The 19,646-nt window shown below is 41.3% G+C and overlaps 1 protein-coding gene across 1 annotated transcript in view; it reads left to right on the forward strand.

Moving 5' to 3' along the window:
* The window catches only part of YWHAZ (tyrosine 3-monooxygenase/tryptophan 5-monooxygenase activation protein zeta), a 33,705-nt gene extending 20,054 nt beyond the window's left edge, over positions 1–13,651 (forward strand). The window contains exons 3-6 of the mRNA XM_048841380.2: positions 8,787–8,910; positions 10,460–10,623; positions 10,731–10,826; positions 12,601–13,651. Coding sequence (XP_048697337.1) covers positions 8,787–8,910; positions 10,460–10,623; positions 10,731–10,826; positions 12,601–12,660 — 444 coding nt within the window. The 3' untranslated portion in view covers positions 12,661–13,651. The remainder of the gene's footprint in view (positions 1–8,786; positions 8,911–10,459; positions 10,624–10,730; positions 10,827–12,600) is intronic.
* The last annotated feature ends 5,995 nt before the right edge of the window (positions 13,652–19,646 follow it).

Genomic DNA, 19,646 nt, shown 5'->3' on the forward strand with positions numbered 1-19,646 from the left:
CTTCTGTTGGATTAAGGAACCTGTTCCTGCCAGGTTAGTTTCACCAAAAGAAATGAATGAACACTTTTCTGCAAAGGTAGTTCAGGCCCCAGATGCCAGTAAAGGGCTATTTTAATCGCCATGGGTTGCGTTCCAGTCTTTGCTTGAAGTCCAGAGCACAACTTCATAACTCCAGTATGTACACTACCTACATGAAGGAAAAGCACTTACGTTGCAAAAAGTTTTGTTTTATTTTTTATTTATTTAAAATGTACAAACAGTAAGCATCTCTGGGATAAACCTCATTTTGCTGGACCACAGGAACAAATGACGTTAAATGACTAGTCCCGAAAGAACATATCTGCTACATTTGTAAATCACCATGTAAATTTACAATGTACAGATGTTTTAGTGGTGCATACTGAATATGTATATTTGCCTTGATTTTCTAACTAGCTGGTGGCTTCTCAACAGCTGGAACAGTGGAAAAATAAATCTCTTGCTTTGGTCATTTCTCAGAGTGGAACAGTAAATATCCTTAGCTAAGATCACTAGTTCCAATCTACCCTAAGCTAATATGCAAAAAAGATGCAGTGACAGTGTGCCACTGCAGATTACTGGACATTACTCTTTAACTATAACAAGTGTTCTTGGCTGTTTCATCATAAGCCTAGAAGTAGATCAGGACTGAGATTCACTGGCAGATTAGTGAAGCTTGTGCTGAAGCTGTCTATATTGTATCTTTTTTTATTCTGTTTTAAAAAAAAATTTTTTTTTTGGTAGTACTGAAATTCCCTTGGGTTGGGATAGAAATGTGCCAAGTTTCCTCTTTAAGTGCTGGTCCATATGTGTATTCCATACGTGAGGTACCCACATGTACCATGTGCCCAAGTCTCAAGGTTTGGGCAAGCAGTGTCCATTGGTCCCACATGCATAGTAGATCTCCTTGCACTTCTAAGTAAGGGCATAAGAGGCAGTGTGGGTCAATGCCCACTCAGTTGCTTCTTACCATCATATGGCCTGACTGTGAATCCAGTGTCCTCTCCTGCTCCAGTCTTTCAGAAAATCCTGTAAATAAGATTTTAAATAGTTATTCTTTTAGCATAGTATAGTTAGTTTTTAGTATAGCTTGTTTCCCCAGACCAGGTATAGTCCCTGACTGTGGGGAGGCAATCCAGAGTCCTGGGCTTCAAAAACTGTCTCTCCTGCCGTGTGTATCTCTTCATCAGTGACTAACATCAACGCTGCCTGATGCATATTTCGACGAAGTGCAGCATTTGTTGCTTGTTTCCACTGAGAACTCTCAAAGTCCATGAGCTATGCCTTAGAAAACACTTAGTGGAGAAGGCCATGAGGTGTCTCTCTGATTTGGCAAGGGAGATTTGGTACATCGGCCTCACCAAACGAGCAGCTCCCCTCCGAGCACATGCTTAAGAGTGGAGCCCTCAGTTTCTAAGCATAAAGACATCTTTCTCTAGGGATTTCCATGAGAGCAAGGGACACTTTCATGGGCACAAGGACAAACCCCATTTAAGACCATCCATAAGAGAAGTGCTCCTTCCCTGAGCCCACCAAGGTTGGGTGACCCCCTTCTTGCAGACCATGAGGAACTGATTCCGCAAAAAAACCCTGAGACTGGAAGATGAAGCAGGTAACAAAGCGTAAGGACCATCATCCAGTGGTCCTGTCAATGAGTGCAGCTCCAGAATCTGCAGTACCAACTCATCTGCACAAAGAACACACCTCGTCTAAAGATGCTCCTGTACCATCAATGCTGACCACCAAGACCCATGCACACTGGAGTGCAGAGATCTACACAGCACTGGAGGATATCTTACTCCCCCTATCTCCAGTCTCCCCTTTTCTGTCCCAGCCCTCCTGAATGACATTACTAAACTGGAAGATACTACTGTGATATCCAGGAACCGTCTCTGAATCATCAGGCAGGATTGCCCTGGTACTGACAGCTCCGCCATTCCAGCAGGAGTGATCTCCCCCCCCCCCCCCCCCCCCCCCCCCCCAAGATTCAGAATGAATCTGATGGGCTGGTCCCTCTTTCATCCCCCACAGAGAAAGCCACACGCAGACAGTCACTACTCTTATGTACCCAACCACCGTAGGGGACAGTGGTTTCCCATTCCATGCCCCCTTACCCCCAGTGGTTGGTCCTTCTTTTTGGTCTTGCTGTGGGATCTCTATACCAGATGTCCAGGACCCACCCAGGAGTCTTTCCGCTCTTCTCCCAACCAGTTCCATCGGTGTATGAGGAGGAGGAGGGGTGTTAAACTGGAACTGCAGATACTGACGAGTTCCGATGGGAGTCTCCACCTCTTCTCCAGATGAGGCAGTTTCTTCTTCTTCCCCATCCCAACCAGTAGACCATAAGCAATACCAGGACTTATTACGAATAGTGGCTGACAATCTCCAGTTATCTCCGGAGGAAGTCTAAGACCCACACCACCAACTATTGGACGTTCTGCAGCCTCAGGTCCCGAGTAAGGTAGTCCTTCCAGTTAATGAAACCATATTGGAACTTGTGAGATTAGTCTGGCATACCCCAGCGTCCTGTGCTCCCACACCTAAGAATTTCCCAACTCTGTTGGTGCAGGCTGCTACAGAATGAAATAGGTCACAATACCTAAGGATCCCATTCCATCAGGCAAGGGTTCCAAGAGATGACCTCCTGGGCAGAAAGGTCTTCACTGCTGACTTGCAATTCTGCATTGCCAATTACCGGGCCCTGTTAGTCAAGTATGACCTTTAATAACTATTCTAGACTGGAAGCCTTTCTGGACAAACTTTCCTCTTAGGAAAGAGCATAGTTCCTCTTTTAGAGGCGGGCAGGCTGGTGGCAAAAACGGCCCTTCTGGATGCAGTTAATGTAGCAGATACAGTGTTCAGAGCTTTAGCTACTGGTATTGTTATGTGGAGGATTTGTGGTTGCAATCCTCAGGCTTCCCCAGGGAGGTGCAAAATACCATCCAAGACCTTCCCTTTAATAAGGAGATAACTCCCTCCAATCGTTAAAGGACTCTCACGGTCTACCCTTTACTCCCTGGGGATCCATCCACCAGTCCCCAGGAGGAAGCAGCAAAGGCAAATCTATAACCCAAGACCACCTTCACCACCTCCTCATGCACTCTACTACCAGTGTCCTGCCGAACCTCCCCGTAAGTGATAGCAGACATAGAAGTCCCACTTTTTCATCCCCCTCTACCACTGTGACCACAACCCATTCCCAGCCCACTGCTTGGACATTCAATATTCTGGAGCTGTGGGCAGTCCACCTTGCATGCAAGACCTTCCTCCCACTCATTCACTTCCTTCACATTCAAATGATGTCGAACTATATCAGGAAGGTGCGAGATTGCTCCTGCTTTGTTTGGAGACAGTCAGGCTTTGGACTGGGGCATCAGGCGCAACACCGCCATCCAGGTGGCATACCTCCCAGGAGTTCACATTGAGGCCTTAGCAGAAAACCTCAGCAGGCACTTCTCAGCGGACCATGATTTGGAAATCCGTGACTGCATTTTGTCAGACATATTCACCCTCCGCTAGGAGACCTCTGTGTCTCAAGTGAACAAAAATCTTACTCTTTGTTCCAGAGGAGCCATAAGCCATGACTCCAATGGCGACACTCTCCTGCTGGCAAGGAAAAGTAGTCTCGGATATGCCTTTCATCCCATCCGCCTACTTCACAACATCTCTTTCAAAGCACTCGTGGAAGAGGCCAGTGTCACTCTCAGAGCATTCTACTGGCCAGGATGCTTTTTTGGTTCCAGGAGCTGTCAATGTCAGCTTGTCCTCCAATCAAAATTTACACCTTCCCAGAACTCTTTAACCCTGCCCTTGTCCTGAGTCAACCCCACAGTCCAGACTCTTCACCTCACGGCCTCGTGTTTGGATCGGTGTCGGAAATAGAGCACTCTAGTTAGTCCCCTGTCAGGTGATACTTACCCAGAATAAAAAAAGAATCAATACCTGTTTGGCTAAATGGAAACACTTCTTTGCCTGAATGCAACAGAATCAATCTCACTCAGTCTTGCCAAGCATCCCTATAGTTTTAGATTACCTCCTGTGTCTAAAAAAAAAACAAACTCCTAGTTTCTTAATCAGCCATTAGTGCCTCCCTCCCTCCAGGGTGCTCTCTTTATTTACCCAACTACAATACGGTTCATGAAGGACCTCATCAAGGCCTTCACATCAGTCATTAAACCAACACCAACCACTATGGAATCATAACCTCGTGCTGTCAAAGTTCTGGCCCTTCATTTGAACCTGTAGCAACATGTTCCATATCCCACCTATCCATGAAACTGGAGTTTCTAGTGGCCATCACTTTGGCCAAGAGGGTCAATGAACTGGGAGCCCTCATGGCGGACTGCCCTTCATGGTATTTCCCAAGGACAACATATCCCTTTGCCTTCACCCTACGCTTCTACCCAAGGTCATTTCTGAATTCCACCTTAACCAGTGTATTCACTTGCCTGTTCTTTTTCCAAAATCCCACCCTTCTTCTGAAGAGAAGAGACTTCATTCCCTCAATGTCAGGCAAGCACTGGTCTTTTACCTGAAAAGAACCAAGCCTATCAGGCAGTCTCTAAGACTCATTGTGATAATAGAGGTGTCCTGTGGTCAAGCTATATCATCTTAGAGGATTTCTAAGTGGGTTTCTGGCTGCATTATCAGATGCTACAAACTGGCTCACCTCCATGGCAAAATAACGGCCCACTCCACAAGAGCACAGGCTGCCATGGTATAATCCCTACAGGAAGTCCCAATGTAGGACATATGCAGAACTACCTGGAGTTCCGTATGCACATTTGGTAGGCATTATGCTCAAGTCCAGGCCTCTGCTGTAGCAGTCAGAGTACTGCATGTCAGTCACCCATATGTGAAAGGGGGGTGGTGGGATAGCTCAGTGGTTTGAGCATTGGCCTGCTAAACCTAGGGTTGTGAGTTCAATCCTTGAGGGGGCTGTTTAGTTGATCTGGATTGGCCCTGCTTCGAGTTGGACTGGGTTGGACTAGACGATCTCCTGAGGTCCCTTCCAACCCTGATATTCTGTGATTCTGTGACCTGTGCTCGAAGAAGAAATAGAGGTTACTTACTGTGGCTGGGAGTTCAAGATGTGTGGTCCCTATCTGTATTCCACTACCTGCCTTCCATCTCCTATGCTTCGGTTCTGGATTGGATTTGCCATAAGAAGAGGAACCTGAGGAGCTATCGACCTGCACTGTCTCTTATACCCTCTCTTGGGAGCACAAGGAGATCTATTGCACATGTGTGGGCCAATGGACACTGCTTGCTAAAATCTCCAGACTCTAGCGCATGTTGTACATGCATACCACACGTGTAGAATACATATAGGGGCCACACGTGTCAAAGAACTTCCAGTTACAGTAAGTAACTGCCATTTCTTGAATTTGTATTTTATGTACTTTGCTGTGGTATATAGCAACATAGATAATACTTCTCTAATCACATTAGAGAAGACAATCGAGCAATTTACGAAGCTAGTGGTTGCACAGCAAACAGTGGTAGACAAAACAAAACTAAATGTTGATACATAGACTTCTGGATTGTACAGTGCTGAGCACACTAACAGACATTCAAGTTAATGCATGGTGAAAGGAATAACTCGAACTAATACGTTTTTTGGGTTATATGTGGACAGTAACCATTCCAGAAAGGCTCAGCTATAATCGTGAATCGCTTAATGCATGGCACTGGTCCCAAAAAGCTGCAGGCAGTGGATATGTAGAGAATGGAATAGTCAGTATTTTTAAGTAGTCAGTATTTTAGTCAGTATTAGTCAGTATTTTACTTGTCTAAATAGTCCTTGCTTGTAGTTAGGATTGTATAATCTCAAAGATGCAGCAGAAACAAAACCCAGTCATATGAGAAATTGGAAAGATTAGGTTGTCTCCTTAATAAAGGAGACTGATAAGGAAGGAATAAACCTTGCTTCAGTACGTGCTCCCCCATTAACCACCAGGGACTGGGGAGCAGTGCATAACTCCTATGTTCAGGGTGTGTTGAGGAAATTATTACACCTTCTTTTTCCGAGCAGCTGGCTGCACTGTTAACATCTCAGCTGTACAAGAGGCTTTCCTAATTAGTAATCCTTTCTACCACCAGTGCAAATATGTCTCTTCACTTGGTCGTAAGCAAACAAAACTATTAAGCAACGGTTATTTTTATGGATTTAGAATTTCACCTGGAACTGTGGCAGTGGGGAGTTAATAATAAAGGGATATGCATGCTACTGATTGCTAACTGCCAGACTTCATAAAAGAAGCTAGTTATTCTTCTGCATAGCTGGAATCATGTTGCAGAAAACTTCTGGGGGTAATTCCAATTTCTTGACATTTGTAACTGAGCATGTATAGATATGGCTTATCTGAGGGTGGGGGGACTCGTACCAAAGGGTTATGTGCATACTAACCAATCTGGTAAACATTCTTTTCAGGGCTATAATTAAGAATGAGAGTACTGGCTTTTTTTCTTTTTAGTTCCTGGAATACCTGGAATCACCACTGAATTTAATGAAAGCTGCAAATTCTTGGCACTTGTGAAAAGCAGGTCATAAGACTAAAATTTTGAAGGGTGCCTGGTTAGAACAAAGATTAGGGTGTTCTCCCTCGCTGTGATACTAACTTGCTTTTGGGTCAGATCTCTGCCCAAGGATTGGCCCTGCTGCGACCATTCATGCCAGAAGCAAGAACCCACCAGTCAGTTCTCATGTCTCGTTACGCATCTGTAGGAGTTGATACCTGCTTCACAGGAGCTGAGAAGATGCTGTGAGAATCACTAATCTGATGAAAGATGCTAGAAGTATGCAGTACTAAAACTACACTAGTGGGCTTTCTCTAACCTTCATAGAGTATAGACAATAGACATTCCTTCTGGTCTGACTCTTGCTTCCACCCACCCAACATCCTGGCTACCCCCATCTGCAGGGGTATGGAGAGACATTTGGCTTAAAGTAGTTTTTCATCTTGAATGTGGGTGGAGTTGGTCTTCAAGTCGTATTAAATTTCACAACTCACGAAAATTAACAGCGACCCTTTTTAAGAGTATTGCTACATCCTTTAATTGGTTCACTCCTCCCATATCACTTTACTCAATGAGACACATGGTTTTTCCTGCTACTTCACATGCTGTTTGCCAAATCTGGTACCAAAGGTGCCGGTATAAGAATTCAGTACAAGTGTGTTCTGAATATGGGGATAGCGTCCCTCCCCAAGAAGGAAACATGCATGTTGCTTCTGCTCCAACTGATTTCCTAGTTCAGTCATGTAGTAGTAAGTGCTGCAAAACTCTCCATAGTTCTGGAGTCTTGAACACCCCCCAATTCTATCATGAGTTTGAAAGGATAATCTAAGAACAGTGTGAGATAAAAGTTGAAATGTTAGGGGTTTATTTGTAGAAGTTAAATAGCGGAAAAGTTATCGTTAATCAATAGTCTCTTATCAAACTTCAACATTACATACCCCAGATATCTTTAAATTATAACATGTGTAACTGCCTCTAAAATCTCACTCAACTTTAGATGAATGCTATGCCCAACTTTTTCAACGTGGGTGTTAGACACCTAAAGAAGTGGCCTCCACTCTTAGAAGAAAACTGAGTCATTTATATAGGTGCCTAACTTTAAGCACCTAAGTTGGGGGAGGAAACTTGACTACCATGCTAAATCTGAAATGTCCTGAAAAGTCAAAAGAAACAAGTACTAGCGATGACTAGTCTTATCCAGTTCTATTGTGGTGCAAAAGCAATGTGGCTACACTTCAGCTAAAAACATGTTACAGTGTTTTATTAACATAATTATAAACATGCACCATTAAATGATGTAAGATATAGAATATTGATAGGATAATAATGTCCCAGTGTAACATACAGTTAATGCTAGTAGGTACAAAAGTGTCAAGGTGAATAGTTGCATTGAGCCAAGTACTGTAGTGTTTTTAAATAGTGCTTCTATTCCACTACTGATCAGAATCTGATTTACTTTAAACTTTTAGTAGTGATGTCTGAAACAACATTTGAGAACCAATGTTTGTAATATTGTTTCTGTCTGTTAAAATTTTAGTCAGTGTATGCAGGCATACTGTCCTCAGTTTAAGACTCCATATTAGAACTTATTAGAATTTACAACTAGCAAAATGGAATTATATTCAGATTGGGTAGAGAGGTTATAAAACCAAACATTAACTAGAATTTTTTGTAATCACTGTCTTATGTGAAGTATAAATATATTGCTCCTTTTCAAGGTACTGTTACTCATTTCTCCTCCAGATAACCCATTTTAAATCAGAGTTAAGGAAGAATATGCTAGAAAAACAGTCAAGAATTACGTATGGCATGTTACACAAATAGGTTTTAGGTACTCTCTAATAAGTGACTTCAAACAAATGTAAAATTGCTTTGTAGCCTGGGTGATAGACTCCACATTGTTGCTATGTAAGCACTAATGCTGATACTACTGTAGCTGAAAAAAATCTCCCAGTTTACAATGCTGCTTCTTTCATAAAGTGGAGTTTCATAGGCAGTTAACCTACATTTCAGTTATTTAGGTGTTTTGTTCTGCTGAACATTCTGTACCTAAAACAATTCCTCCTGTAGATCGCAACATGGCACATTCAGCAAAGAAGTGGATAAAAACTAGGCTGACTAAAGCTTGTTATCAGAACCAAGTTTTCTTGACTTTTTGAAAAACCTGCAATATAACTAATTTGATGGATCTACAATACTATTGAAAGGTATGGTTGTGTAAAACATAGTACTCTTTGTTTTGATTTTAGTCTCTGTTGGAAAAGTTCTTGATTCCTAACGCTTCTCAAGCAGAAAGTAAAGTTTTCTATTTGAAAATGAAAGGAGACTACTACCGTTACTTGGCTGAGGTTGCTGCTGGGGATGACAAGAAAGGTACAGTATGTCAGCTTCTTGTTAAATTTGTCAGAAAATGGGCTTGCTTTAAATGGGACAATGCTCTTTCTCTGATTCTGGGAGATGATTAATGTTAAATAGAATTAAAAGGTGGTTTAGCTCTGTGGTTATAGAAATTCCCAGTTTATTGCCTAAACGTGGTAGGTCAATAGCTCTCAAACAAGAGTCCCCAGGAATTCTCCCTTACAAGTGTGCTTTGCAGATCCCCACTGTAGCAAACGTGTGGTTGGTCATGCAACACTTCTGAAGCAGTCAACCATTATGCTTGTGTATGTGTATATCCCTAGTTTCAGAACAGAGATATGAATTCCCTTTGCCCCAGCCATCTCCATTCATATTTCTGCCTTTGGGTGCGGGGTCAGTACCCTACCCTTTCTCCACAAGGCTTAATATTTAGCTTTTTTGCTAGACTTGCTACACTTCTACAATATTTTTAAAAATAGCTGACAAAACTAGGTGTTGACCCTCAATGAGGCTGGAACCCACCTTGGAAGGGAAGTGGCTAATGACCCAAACTCATGATGTACTGGAATCTAGGAATTGTATTGCCATCCCATAAATTGGTTTGCTTATTGTTTTAGAAAAATTTTTTACCTGTCTGCTGTATCTACATAGATACAAACTTGTAACAACCTAGTAGACAGATTAGCAAGGGTAAGCAGTACCCCTATAGCTTAGTCTCTTAGTCCTTGAGGGTCCAAACACCTAGTTTGTCTATTTTTTAAAATACTGTAGAATTGTAGCAAGTCTAGCCAAAAAAAGGTTTGTCTTTCTAATTCTAAACTTGTACCCGAACAGTTCATGGTAAGTCTCTTCTGCTTTGTTTGCAAACTGTTCAGAACTGACTTTGCATTGAACCCGAACTGAATGGTGTATGGGGCCAGTGCAGTGGCACCAAAATCATACCCAGAGACTATCTGTGTCTTCCTTCAACAAAGAGAAGAGTTACATATTTGTACCCGGCAGTTATTTGTGTAGGAGAAATAGTTTCACAAAGTTTTATAAGCAATTGCAAACGGGGGCTTATAATGGTAAATGTGGGAGCAACATTAATCTGCAATGCTGCCAGCCCTGTCTGTAATAAAAAGTAGATTTGGAATACTTTGCAGCATTAAAGAGACACTGTCAGATGAAATTGTAGTCTTATACATATAGATTAGATACTAGAATTCTGAAACTTATGCTAAATTTTTTGTTCCTTGCCTCTTCATTCTTTACTAAATACTATAAAAATGCTGCAATGCTTAGGTGGCAAATTCAGCTTTACATATTGACCAGCTATCTCCATCCAGCCTTAATGCTTATTGTGGGCCAAAGCTAATTTGGACATGTTGCTTTAACTGGCTAATTCCGCAAAACTGTTTTTAAAACAGTATTGTGCTATGAAAATATTTGTAAAGCTAAGAGCTCCTTATTAATGAGGAAACTAAACCCAAACCTATTACTCATGTTTGTTACATGATAAAAACATAGGTCTTGAACACAGCTATGTAAATGCATCTAAATTATTTACATGTTTTTCTTGAAGGGATAGTGGAGCAGTCACAACAGGCGTATCAAGAAGCTTTTGAAATCAGTAAAAAGGAGATGCAACCAACACATCCAATCAGATTAGGTCTGGCTCTGAACTTCTCTGTGTTTTACTATGAGATTCTGAATTCCCCGGAGAAAGCCTGTTCCCTTGCAAAGACTGTAAGTTTTTAAAAAAGAATCAAAAGCTTAAATGTTGTATGTAACCTATATTATATGGGCAATAACATTTAAAAAAAAATTTTTATTTTTTTTTAAAAACCCTCTAGGCTTTTGATGAAGCCATTGCTGAACTTGATACGTTAAGTGAAGAGTCATACAAAGACAGCACACTAATAATGCAATTACTGAGAGACAACTTGACAGTAAGTACCATTAAAACTTGCTTGTTAAGCAAGGAATTTTATTACATGTCATCATGAATCAAGCATTTTGTTCATTGCTTGACTCTAACTAAAGCATATGAGCAGTTAACTGGGGGCTACTATTTTATGCCTAACATGTAGGTAAATAATGTTTGTTAGCAGCAAGTTGTTATATTCCTGAACTGAAATTTTGTTCACACTTTTGCCTCCCATGGTAAGTTGACAACTTTCAGTTTCTATGATCCCATAATTGGCAAATCCACTACGTCGTTGAATAACTACACTTTCTGGCTTATGTAAGGAATCTAGCATTTTTAAAAACAAGCTGCAATGTAGGTTAACTTTCACTTACTTATTTTTAGTGTTATCCCCTAAAAATGGTATTGAAAGCTTTGACTGACAGTGCAATCTTTACATCCTCTTGGATTTTTTTTTTTTTTTTTTTGGTGGGGTTTTTTGTTTTGTTTTTAGAGCTACTCTTCACCTTTGTGTAATGGGTCCAGCCTGATCATATGCATAAGGCATGGGCCCTAGTGTAGTTCTAAATGGCTAAATATCATCCAGTGAGGTGTCAGTTGCCTCAGCAGTAAGGTGGGGTTTTTTTCCTCCCTTTTCTTTGTCCCCCAAATGGTTCGTTCTTGCTCATGTTCCAGAGGATTTTTTTTTTCCAGGCTTACTTGATATTTATGCAAACAAATATTTTGTGAGGTAGATATACTTGAACTTAGTACTAAGACCAATATAAACAAGCTTGTTTCCTTTTTTGGTCATGTTTTTTTTATTTGAAACTTCTCTAGAATCAGTGTTATTCAGAAGTCTTACAAGTGAGCCACAGAACAGTAACTTTCAATTTGTTAAAAACAACAAGGAGTCCTCATGGCACCTTAGAGACTTAACAAATTTATTTGGGCATAAGCTTTTGTGGGCTAGAAGTGGGTTCTAGCCCACGAAAGCTTATGCCCAAATAAATTTGTTAGTCTCTAAGGTGCCACAAGGACTCCTCGCTGTTTTTGCTGATACAGACTAACACGGCTACCACTCTGAAACCTTTTAATTCATTGTTACTCAAACTGACTACTATCCACAGCATGAATCTAGATTGGCCTGCATGTTTTCTGAAATTGTTTCCTGGTAGATACCATGTCTCGGCACATCTGTCATTTATTTTCTGGCCAATTTTTAGGTATTTTCATGCTGCTTCAAGTTTAAGCAAGGAGCATTTGCCATGTGGCATCTGCACTGCATTCAGGCCAGGAACAAGGCTGCAGATCTTGCACAGTATTCTCCACTGCCTTGCATCACTTACACATATGCAAAGTGTGTGTAAATGTCTACTATTCTGAATTCGTAGTATTTTATACTATCTTTGCACAAGAGTGAATGTTGATTTAAGATATGTGCAAGGCAGTGAAGAATTAAACCCTTTAAGGTCTTTCTACTTGTGAGGGCCTTGGCAGCTAAGGGATCCAATTGGAGCGCCACCTTTTGAAGCAGAGGGATGCTCCAAATCATAGTGTGATAGCAATGACCGAAAGACCAGCTGAGGGTTTGCTGACCAGCTGATAGTTAAACTCCCAGAGGAGCAACAAACTCCCAGTGACAAAGCCTTTAAGCAATAATACCATTCAAGGTAGGAAGAGCTTCCCCCTTGAAGAAAAGTAGAAATATTACTGATATCCTCGTCTACTCATAATATTTAGCAAGAATCTGGAATGGGATGGGTTTTCAGCATTCTTGCAAATGCAAACACTTTACTGCTTTTTCTCTCAAACAGTTGTGGACATCGGATACCCAAGGAGATGAAGCTGAAGCAGGAGAAGGAGGGGAGAATTAACCAGCCTTCCAACTTTTGTCTGCCTCATTCTAAAATTTACACAGTAGACCATTTGTCACTCATGCTGTCCCACAAATAGTTTTTGTTTACGATTTATGACAGGTTTATGTTACTTCTATTTGGATTTCTATATTTCCCATGTGGTTTTATGTTTAATATTAGGGGAATAGAGCCAGTTAACATTTGGGGAATTTATCTGTTTTCATCTGAGGTGGCCAATATAGGGTTGTGAAATTTTTATACAAGTTTTACATGTTTGGCATAGTACTTTTGGTATACTGTGGCTTTCCACAAGGTGGCCAGGGTTAAACAGCTTCCTATGTTGAGCAAAGAAAACTGCTTGCATATTGGTCTGTCATGATGGAAAAAGGGGATAATCAGTTGCAGCCACAGGTGTAGTTAGTGTGAGTACTTCAAAGCTGAAGCATACCATGGCTGCAGGGGAACAGATGTCCCATGGATATTGCATGTCAAGCGTGTGAAATCCTATGGAATATACAATCAAGTGTACATCTTTGATTGCAGCTGAAAAGCGTTCCTTAAGACAGTTTTGATCACCCAGTCAACTTTCTCTAGAGAAAGGCAGAAACGGTTCACATTCCATTATTTGTAAAGTTACCTGCTGTTGCTTTCATTATTTTTGCTACACATTTTATTTGTATTTAAATGGTTTAGGCAACCTAAGAACAAATGTACAAGTAAAGATGCAGTAAAAATGAAATGCTTGATATCCATAACTACACTGTATATTGAGCACAGCAGTAAAACAAAAACCCATGTATTTAACTTTTTTAGGTTTTTTTTGCTTTTGTGATTTTTTTGATACTTGCCTAACATGCATGTGCTGTAAAAATAGTTAACAGGGAAATAACTTGAGATGATGGCTAGCTTTGTTTAATGTCTTATGAAATTTTCATGAACAATCCAAGCATAACTGTTAAGAACATGTGTATTAAGTTGATGTAAGTGGAATAAAAGTTTTATGAATGGACTTTTCAACTACCTTCTCTGTAGCTTTCATGTAAATCTGTCTTCCTGTTCTGAATTTTTTTTACAGGGATTCTAGAGAAACTTCACTAAAACAAGAGGCATGGTGAAATATCTTGACTATTCGAATGTCAGTTTTCCCCTGATTAAATGATTCTCTGCATCCAGATTTTGGTTCACTTTCCGCAGGAAATGAAGTAGCAAGATTAAGAGCTTGTCTTAACTATCTTGAAAGCTGAAACTACATTGTCCTGCTAAAGTATGTAATACATACTTGAAGGGGCTAGAGCTGCAGGAGGCTTTTGAGTGTCCAGATGGTACACCCATAAAGGCATTTAAAGCCACGGAAGAGAATATTACAAAAGTGCAACTACCTTCCAGATCCAAAAATTCCATGTGCACCAGGGCATGACCAGAACTAATCTTTGGAGCAGATCCAGAATCTGACCATCACATTGAATCTCTCCATTTGCTTTTGTGTTCTTGCTCTTAAATGGAGCGTTGGAGAGTCTTGACAATTTCTCTGAACCCTCAGAGCACTTTACTATTTGATTCTGGGAAAGGATCTGGAGTCTAATTCTTTCTCTTCCTTCCCCTAGCATAGGCCCCCTGTAAGAGCTGCATTGACAGCAAACCTCTGACAAGTATCTTCATTACCTTCAGGGATGTCAGTGTGAACTTGACATAATCGAGACGGGCGGAGTACTTCTTGATCCTCATTTGGTGTTCCACTGATGGCAGAAACAACATTAATTTCATTTCTAACATTCTGTGGAATTATAGAATAAATGAAAATATTTTAGAATGAAGCTGGGTAAAAACTAAAATAAATGGGGATGAAAAGTACACTACACAGAAAACTCAACAGTACTGTAAGCACAGCTTAACGTGCTATTTACATCCACTTTTTGTAGCATTTTTTACACCAAATAATGGATGCTTCACTGTGGTAGAAACAGGGAACTCTTGAAGGATGAAGTGAACTGAGTTGCTAGATTGGATGTCTGCTTTCCAGCCCAGCTGACTTTCTAGAATACACTGGATTTTACCAAACAGTGCCTCCCCTGCACAGTTGTCTTTCCCTCCTTTTACAAATTACTCTGCTGTCTTACATCCTAGTCAACTGAATAGCAAATTCAAAGTGGCCTGAGAAATCTCTAAAAACAGCTGAGACCCACACCCAACAAACAGTATAACAAAACTGATGGAAGAGGGTGGGGAGAATAATCTCCATTTTAAATGTATAAATGTTATGAGTAGGCTCACGTGTTAAGAATCTACTTTTTCTAATTAGGGTTCACAACAAAATCATACAAATCTATGATGACTTCAAAGGTGGGAGAATGCAAATAAGAGCAAATAGATTGCAGGGGAAAGTAAGGGTGAACAAGTTCCCTTATTAAAAGGAAAAGCTGACAAATCACCCAAGATCACTTCTTACAGTTCCATTCTTTTCTCTAGCATTATGACTAACTGTATAAAAACCAAATACCTGTCTAAAGGAAAAGGCAGTAATTGGTTAAGCTTCCTGCCATGACTAAATAAAGGGCCCAGTTCTATCCTGAAATCTAAGTGTAAACTGAGTTGTCCGTCAGAAGGTGGCTAATACATTAAGAGGATTTTCAAAGCCACTTTCTTAACAATGAACCAAGGATAGGTATCTGCAGTATGTGGTGGCTCTATTTCTGAGCAGAAAACCACTTTTGATGAAGACACAGTTTCACTGTGTGAAAGCGGTAGAATTTAACATCAGAGTTGCATGGGTTGTTTTTCCCCCCCATTCTACGAATAGAATTAATTTAGACTTTGAAATAGTTTCAGCTGAAGTTTTTTTGGTCTAACCCTGCATCAAACTTTCAAAGGAGGGTTTGCCGCCTCCTGTTAAACGTAAGTAGGATGCTAAACTAGTAAGTCCTGCAGTTCTTTGTTTAATATTCTAGTTACAAGTAAGTTAGAATGAGACCATTTTATCATCTAGGAATACGCTATAAATATAATTCCTGGTTTTATATAATGCTTTTCATCAATAGATCTCAAAGAGCTTTATAAAAGGTCATTATCCATAGGAAATTGTATCCAATGTTTTTAGATGTGAAACTATTTTCTAAATATCTTTAGCACAGAGTGCTCATCCTGGAGTCTTGATCCCCACCCCAACTCTTGATGCTAGAATTTTCCACAGCACTTGATTAAAAATGTAATTGCTTCTATGGAATGAGTCTCCTGCCTGTTAGTGCAAGTAAATTCTAACACCAATCTAAGGCTCTTTTCTTATTTAGCTATTTAATTCTTTATTTGCACTGCATATTGCCTAATTAGAACAGTAATTTGCAAGAGTGCTTGTATTACAAGCAGAACCCATGCAGCTACGTCATCCAGAATCCCATCAGCTGAATGTTCTGTTGTAAGCAGAGGAACATGGTGGTGAAAGCTCCTTAAACATTTGGGCATGGAGAAGACAGTGGAAGGGGAGAATTGTCTACAAAGAGAGGTGTGTTAACTACATGTTATGGCAAGGGCCCTACAACTAATAGGCTTAAACTACAGATGGGACAGCTCAATTTAAATAAACTAATTATATAAAGGTAATCATGGAACAAGGTGCTTAAATGAAGTTGAATCATTGCAATGAAGATAGTACAGGCTCGACTGGCCGTTCATCAGCAACAGTTTGGGACTGACTGTAGGGGGCTGGAGAAAGATTCCTACAATGGCAATAGGCACATGCTCTCTTCTAGAAAAAGAATCTGGTTAAGTCCCCTTTCTGCAGCAGCTCTCAGTACCTGCTTATCTGAAGCTCATCTGTAAGCTAGCCAGTGGCATCTCCCCATAGCTCCTTTTGCCTTGGATTTCAGCTCCTCCCAAGTGGTAAGATGTGACTACTGTGAGAGAAAATGACTTCTGAGAGCTGACACCTCTTGGTTGGGTGCATCTCCCTGTTTGCAATAATTCTTAGTCCCTTGTGACAAATTTCCTTCAGGTTAACGTGACCAACCTCTGAATAGTAGGGAAGGTGTTCTTCTAGTATGGCAAAGGATTAGAAATCAGGAGACCTGTGCTCTCTTCCCCGCTCTCTTCCAGATTTTTTTCTGTGACCTTAGTTGGCCTGAATTTTTCAGAAGTGCTCAGCACTCAGCTTTAACTGATACCAGTGAGAGGTGTGGGTGCCCTACGCCTTTGAAACTCTGGTCGTTTAATCTGTTCCCTCTAAAAAGAGGTTTTCACCTACCACACTCAATGTGACACAAATTTTGCAAAATACTTTGAGATTCTTGTTTGGAAGTTGCTGGAAGTGTAAAATATTTTGAACAGTAGTAGAAACTGTGTAGAGCAGTAGTGTTTGAGCAAGTGCTCAAAGGCTTCAAATTTGCCTTCTACTAGGTGAGATTGAAGAAATACCTTTCATCTGCCCTACCCTTTCTCCCTATCCCTCTGCTCAGATGCAAAGTAGTAAGAAGTCTCAGGTGCAACTGCTGATTTTGATGAGTAAAACTTAAGTAGGTGCTCCACCAGTCATGAACCATACAGTGAATAGGCTGAGTGCCAATCACCATAGCAACTAAGTGCTATTGAAGTATTTTAGGAGCACAAATTACATATTGCTACATCATTGGAAAACAAAATCAGAAATCTAAACTAAACCAGATATGCCTTGCACTGTACTTGAAGGCCTCCAAACTCTGCTTCTAGCAGGCTATCAAAGGGGCAGAGTCCCAAAAGTCAGAAGAATCTGCTGGAAACCCAGTCTCCAGTCCTGAAAACTTCAGTCCTCAGAGCTGAAAGCGCACCAGCTGGGAAGGATGCTTTTGCTATAATGAGATCTAAAGTAAGAGATCTTATGTCAGGTAAGCAAGACTCTCACCAACATTTTACATTGTCATCAATACTTTGAATTGCACCCGGTAGTGTTATGTGCACAGAGCAATCTACCCTACTCGTTAGACTACTACGTTTTTCATCAGTTGAAGCCTGTTGGTCTTCAGAGTTTGCCCAAAGTAGAAAGCACTATAGTAGTCTAGACTGTAGGTGACAACACTGTGGTTGACTATGAAGGTCTGCACTGACAAGAATGGTCACAGCAGCTGCATGGTCTAGTGTCCCTCTGACAATTGATGAGACACGATGTAAGTTTGACTCATTATATTAGGTGCCTACATAGCTAACTTAAAACTAGAGCGAAACTGGCAACTGAGGATCACAGACTTTAAGGTCAGAAGGACCATTATGATCATCTAGTCTGACCTCCTGCACAACGCAGGCCACAGAATCTCACCTACCCACTCCTGTAACAAACCTCAAACCTATGTCTGAGCTATTGAAGTCCTCAAATCGTGGTTTTCACAGATTACGTTCCCAAGAGAAGCAGCCAAGCTTGTCAGGGAAACCTACAGTTATTGCAGGCCCATAGTGGATGAAAGTAGCCTTTCCTGGAGAGAGTGGGAGCTGGCAACCACTGAAGCCCCATACTGAAGTCCTCTGTTAGAACAGTGATGGAGAGCTGCTGTAGTCTGGCACAGACCCTATTGCTCTCTGTTGAGTCACAGAAGAAAGGGAGGGAGATACAGAGATTCCAAGAGCAGAGTTGAATATGCTACACTCTGAATCCCCTGTCCGAGGGAGGAGTCCCTTACAGCCCTGCCAAAAAATGTTTGAAAACTAGTCCCACTGGAAGCGTTTTAATACCAGGGAAGGTGTCTACCCTTCTATTGCCCCTTCTGTGTCTATGATCACCTTTTCTTTTATGTATTTCCTGCCTACGTGGAGTCATGTCCCCCTGAAACAGCCTAACAATCTACACAATGCTTCCTGGGAGGAAATGATGTTTTTGTGGGAGGGACTTTCATTCATTCTTCCTGCCTCGTTCTGTTTTCATCTTGGTTTTCCTCTTTTTCCACTGTTTCCCTGCTCCATTCTTCCCCCTTCTAATCTGTTTCATGTCCTGTAACCCTACACAGCTCTGCAAAAGTTGCAGCATTTTGCCCCAGAAGGGGCTATGTTTTAGTGGTGGACAAAGTGATTTCTGTACATTGAAAGCATTTGTTTATAAGGCATCTATCAGTATAGCAGATCTCCTAAGAGTTTCACACGACTGTCCTGCTTTGATCCACAAAAAACTCTGTCATGTGGGTCTGGCTGGGCTTGGCTTCCCATTGTGGCCACAGGTGGATGGGCCATTCCTGAGCAGCGCTGCGACCCCAGGTTGCAACACCTAGAGCAGGCAGCCACTCTCAGCCAGCCCCACGGGACAGGAGCCATAAGAGCTGCCTCTGCAAGGAAAGTATGGGGCAGGTTCACTCTGCAACATCCTCCCCAGACTTCCCCCCATCCCTGCACAGAGGCAGGACCCTTCCTGCTTTAGCTACTTTAAATGTTGGGAGGTATGCTGTAGAATCCAGGCACCGGTTACATAAAATCACAGAAATCCAAACTGGAACAGACCTCTGAGAGTCATTAGTCCACCCCTTCCAACACCAGGGCCCCAGTCCTGCAACTTCCTGCTCATAGGCAGACTGGAGAGCCCTGCATAACTTCAGTGCAACTACAGCTGTTTGCATACAAGAAGTTGCAAAATCAGGTTCCAAGTTTGCCAAGTGTTTTGGGATCCTTGCGTGGGGGTGCAATATGTAAACATAAATAATTATCACATTGAAATGATACTATTCATAGTTTAGTGTCAAATTCCACTTGGTTAAGTTCTCCTCTGAATGTCAGTTTTACTATTTAAACATGTTCTGAGCTGGAGTCATGGTTTCTGGCTGTATTGAAGATACCCCCAATGAGACCCTTGAGAGAGAAAAGGAGGAACTGCCCCCTGGCCTAACCTCACAGCAAAACTCAACTGTCACTATTTTTTAAGAGACTCAATAAAGTTTAACCTTTTGGGACTGGGTAGTTAAGCTGCCTTGCTACTAATGCTAAACCATTTAGCCTTACATGTTTAATTCCAGCTCCCGCTGCCAACAGGAACTGGAGAATCTTGTCTAAGTAGATAGGTAGCA

The sequence above is a fragment of the Caretta caretta genome, chromosome 2 (assembly GCF_965140235.1).
Source record: "Caretta caretta isolate rCarCar2 chromosome 2, rCarCar1.hap1, whole genome shotgun sequence".
Classification (NCBI taxonomy): domain Eukaryota; kingdom Metazoa; phylum Chordata; order Testudines; family Cheloniidae; genus Caretta; species Caretta caretta.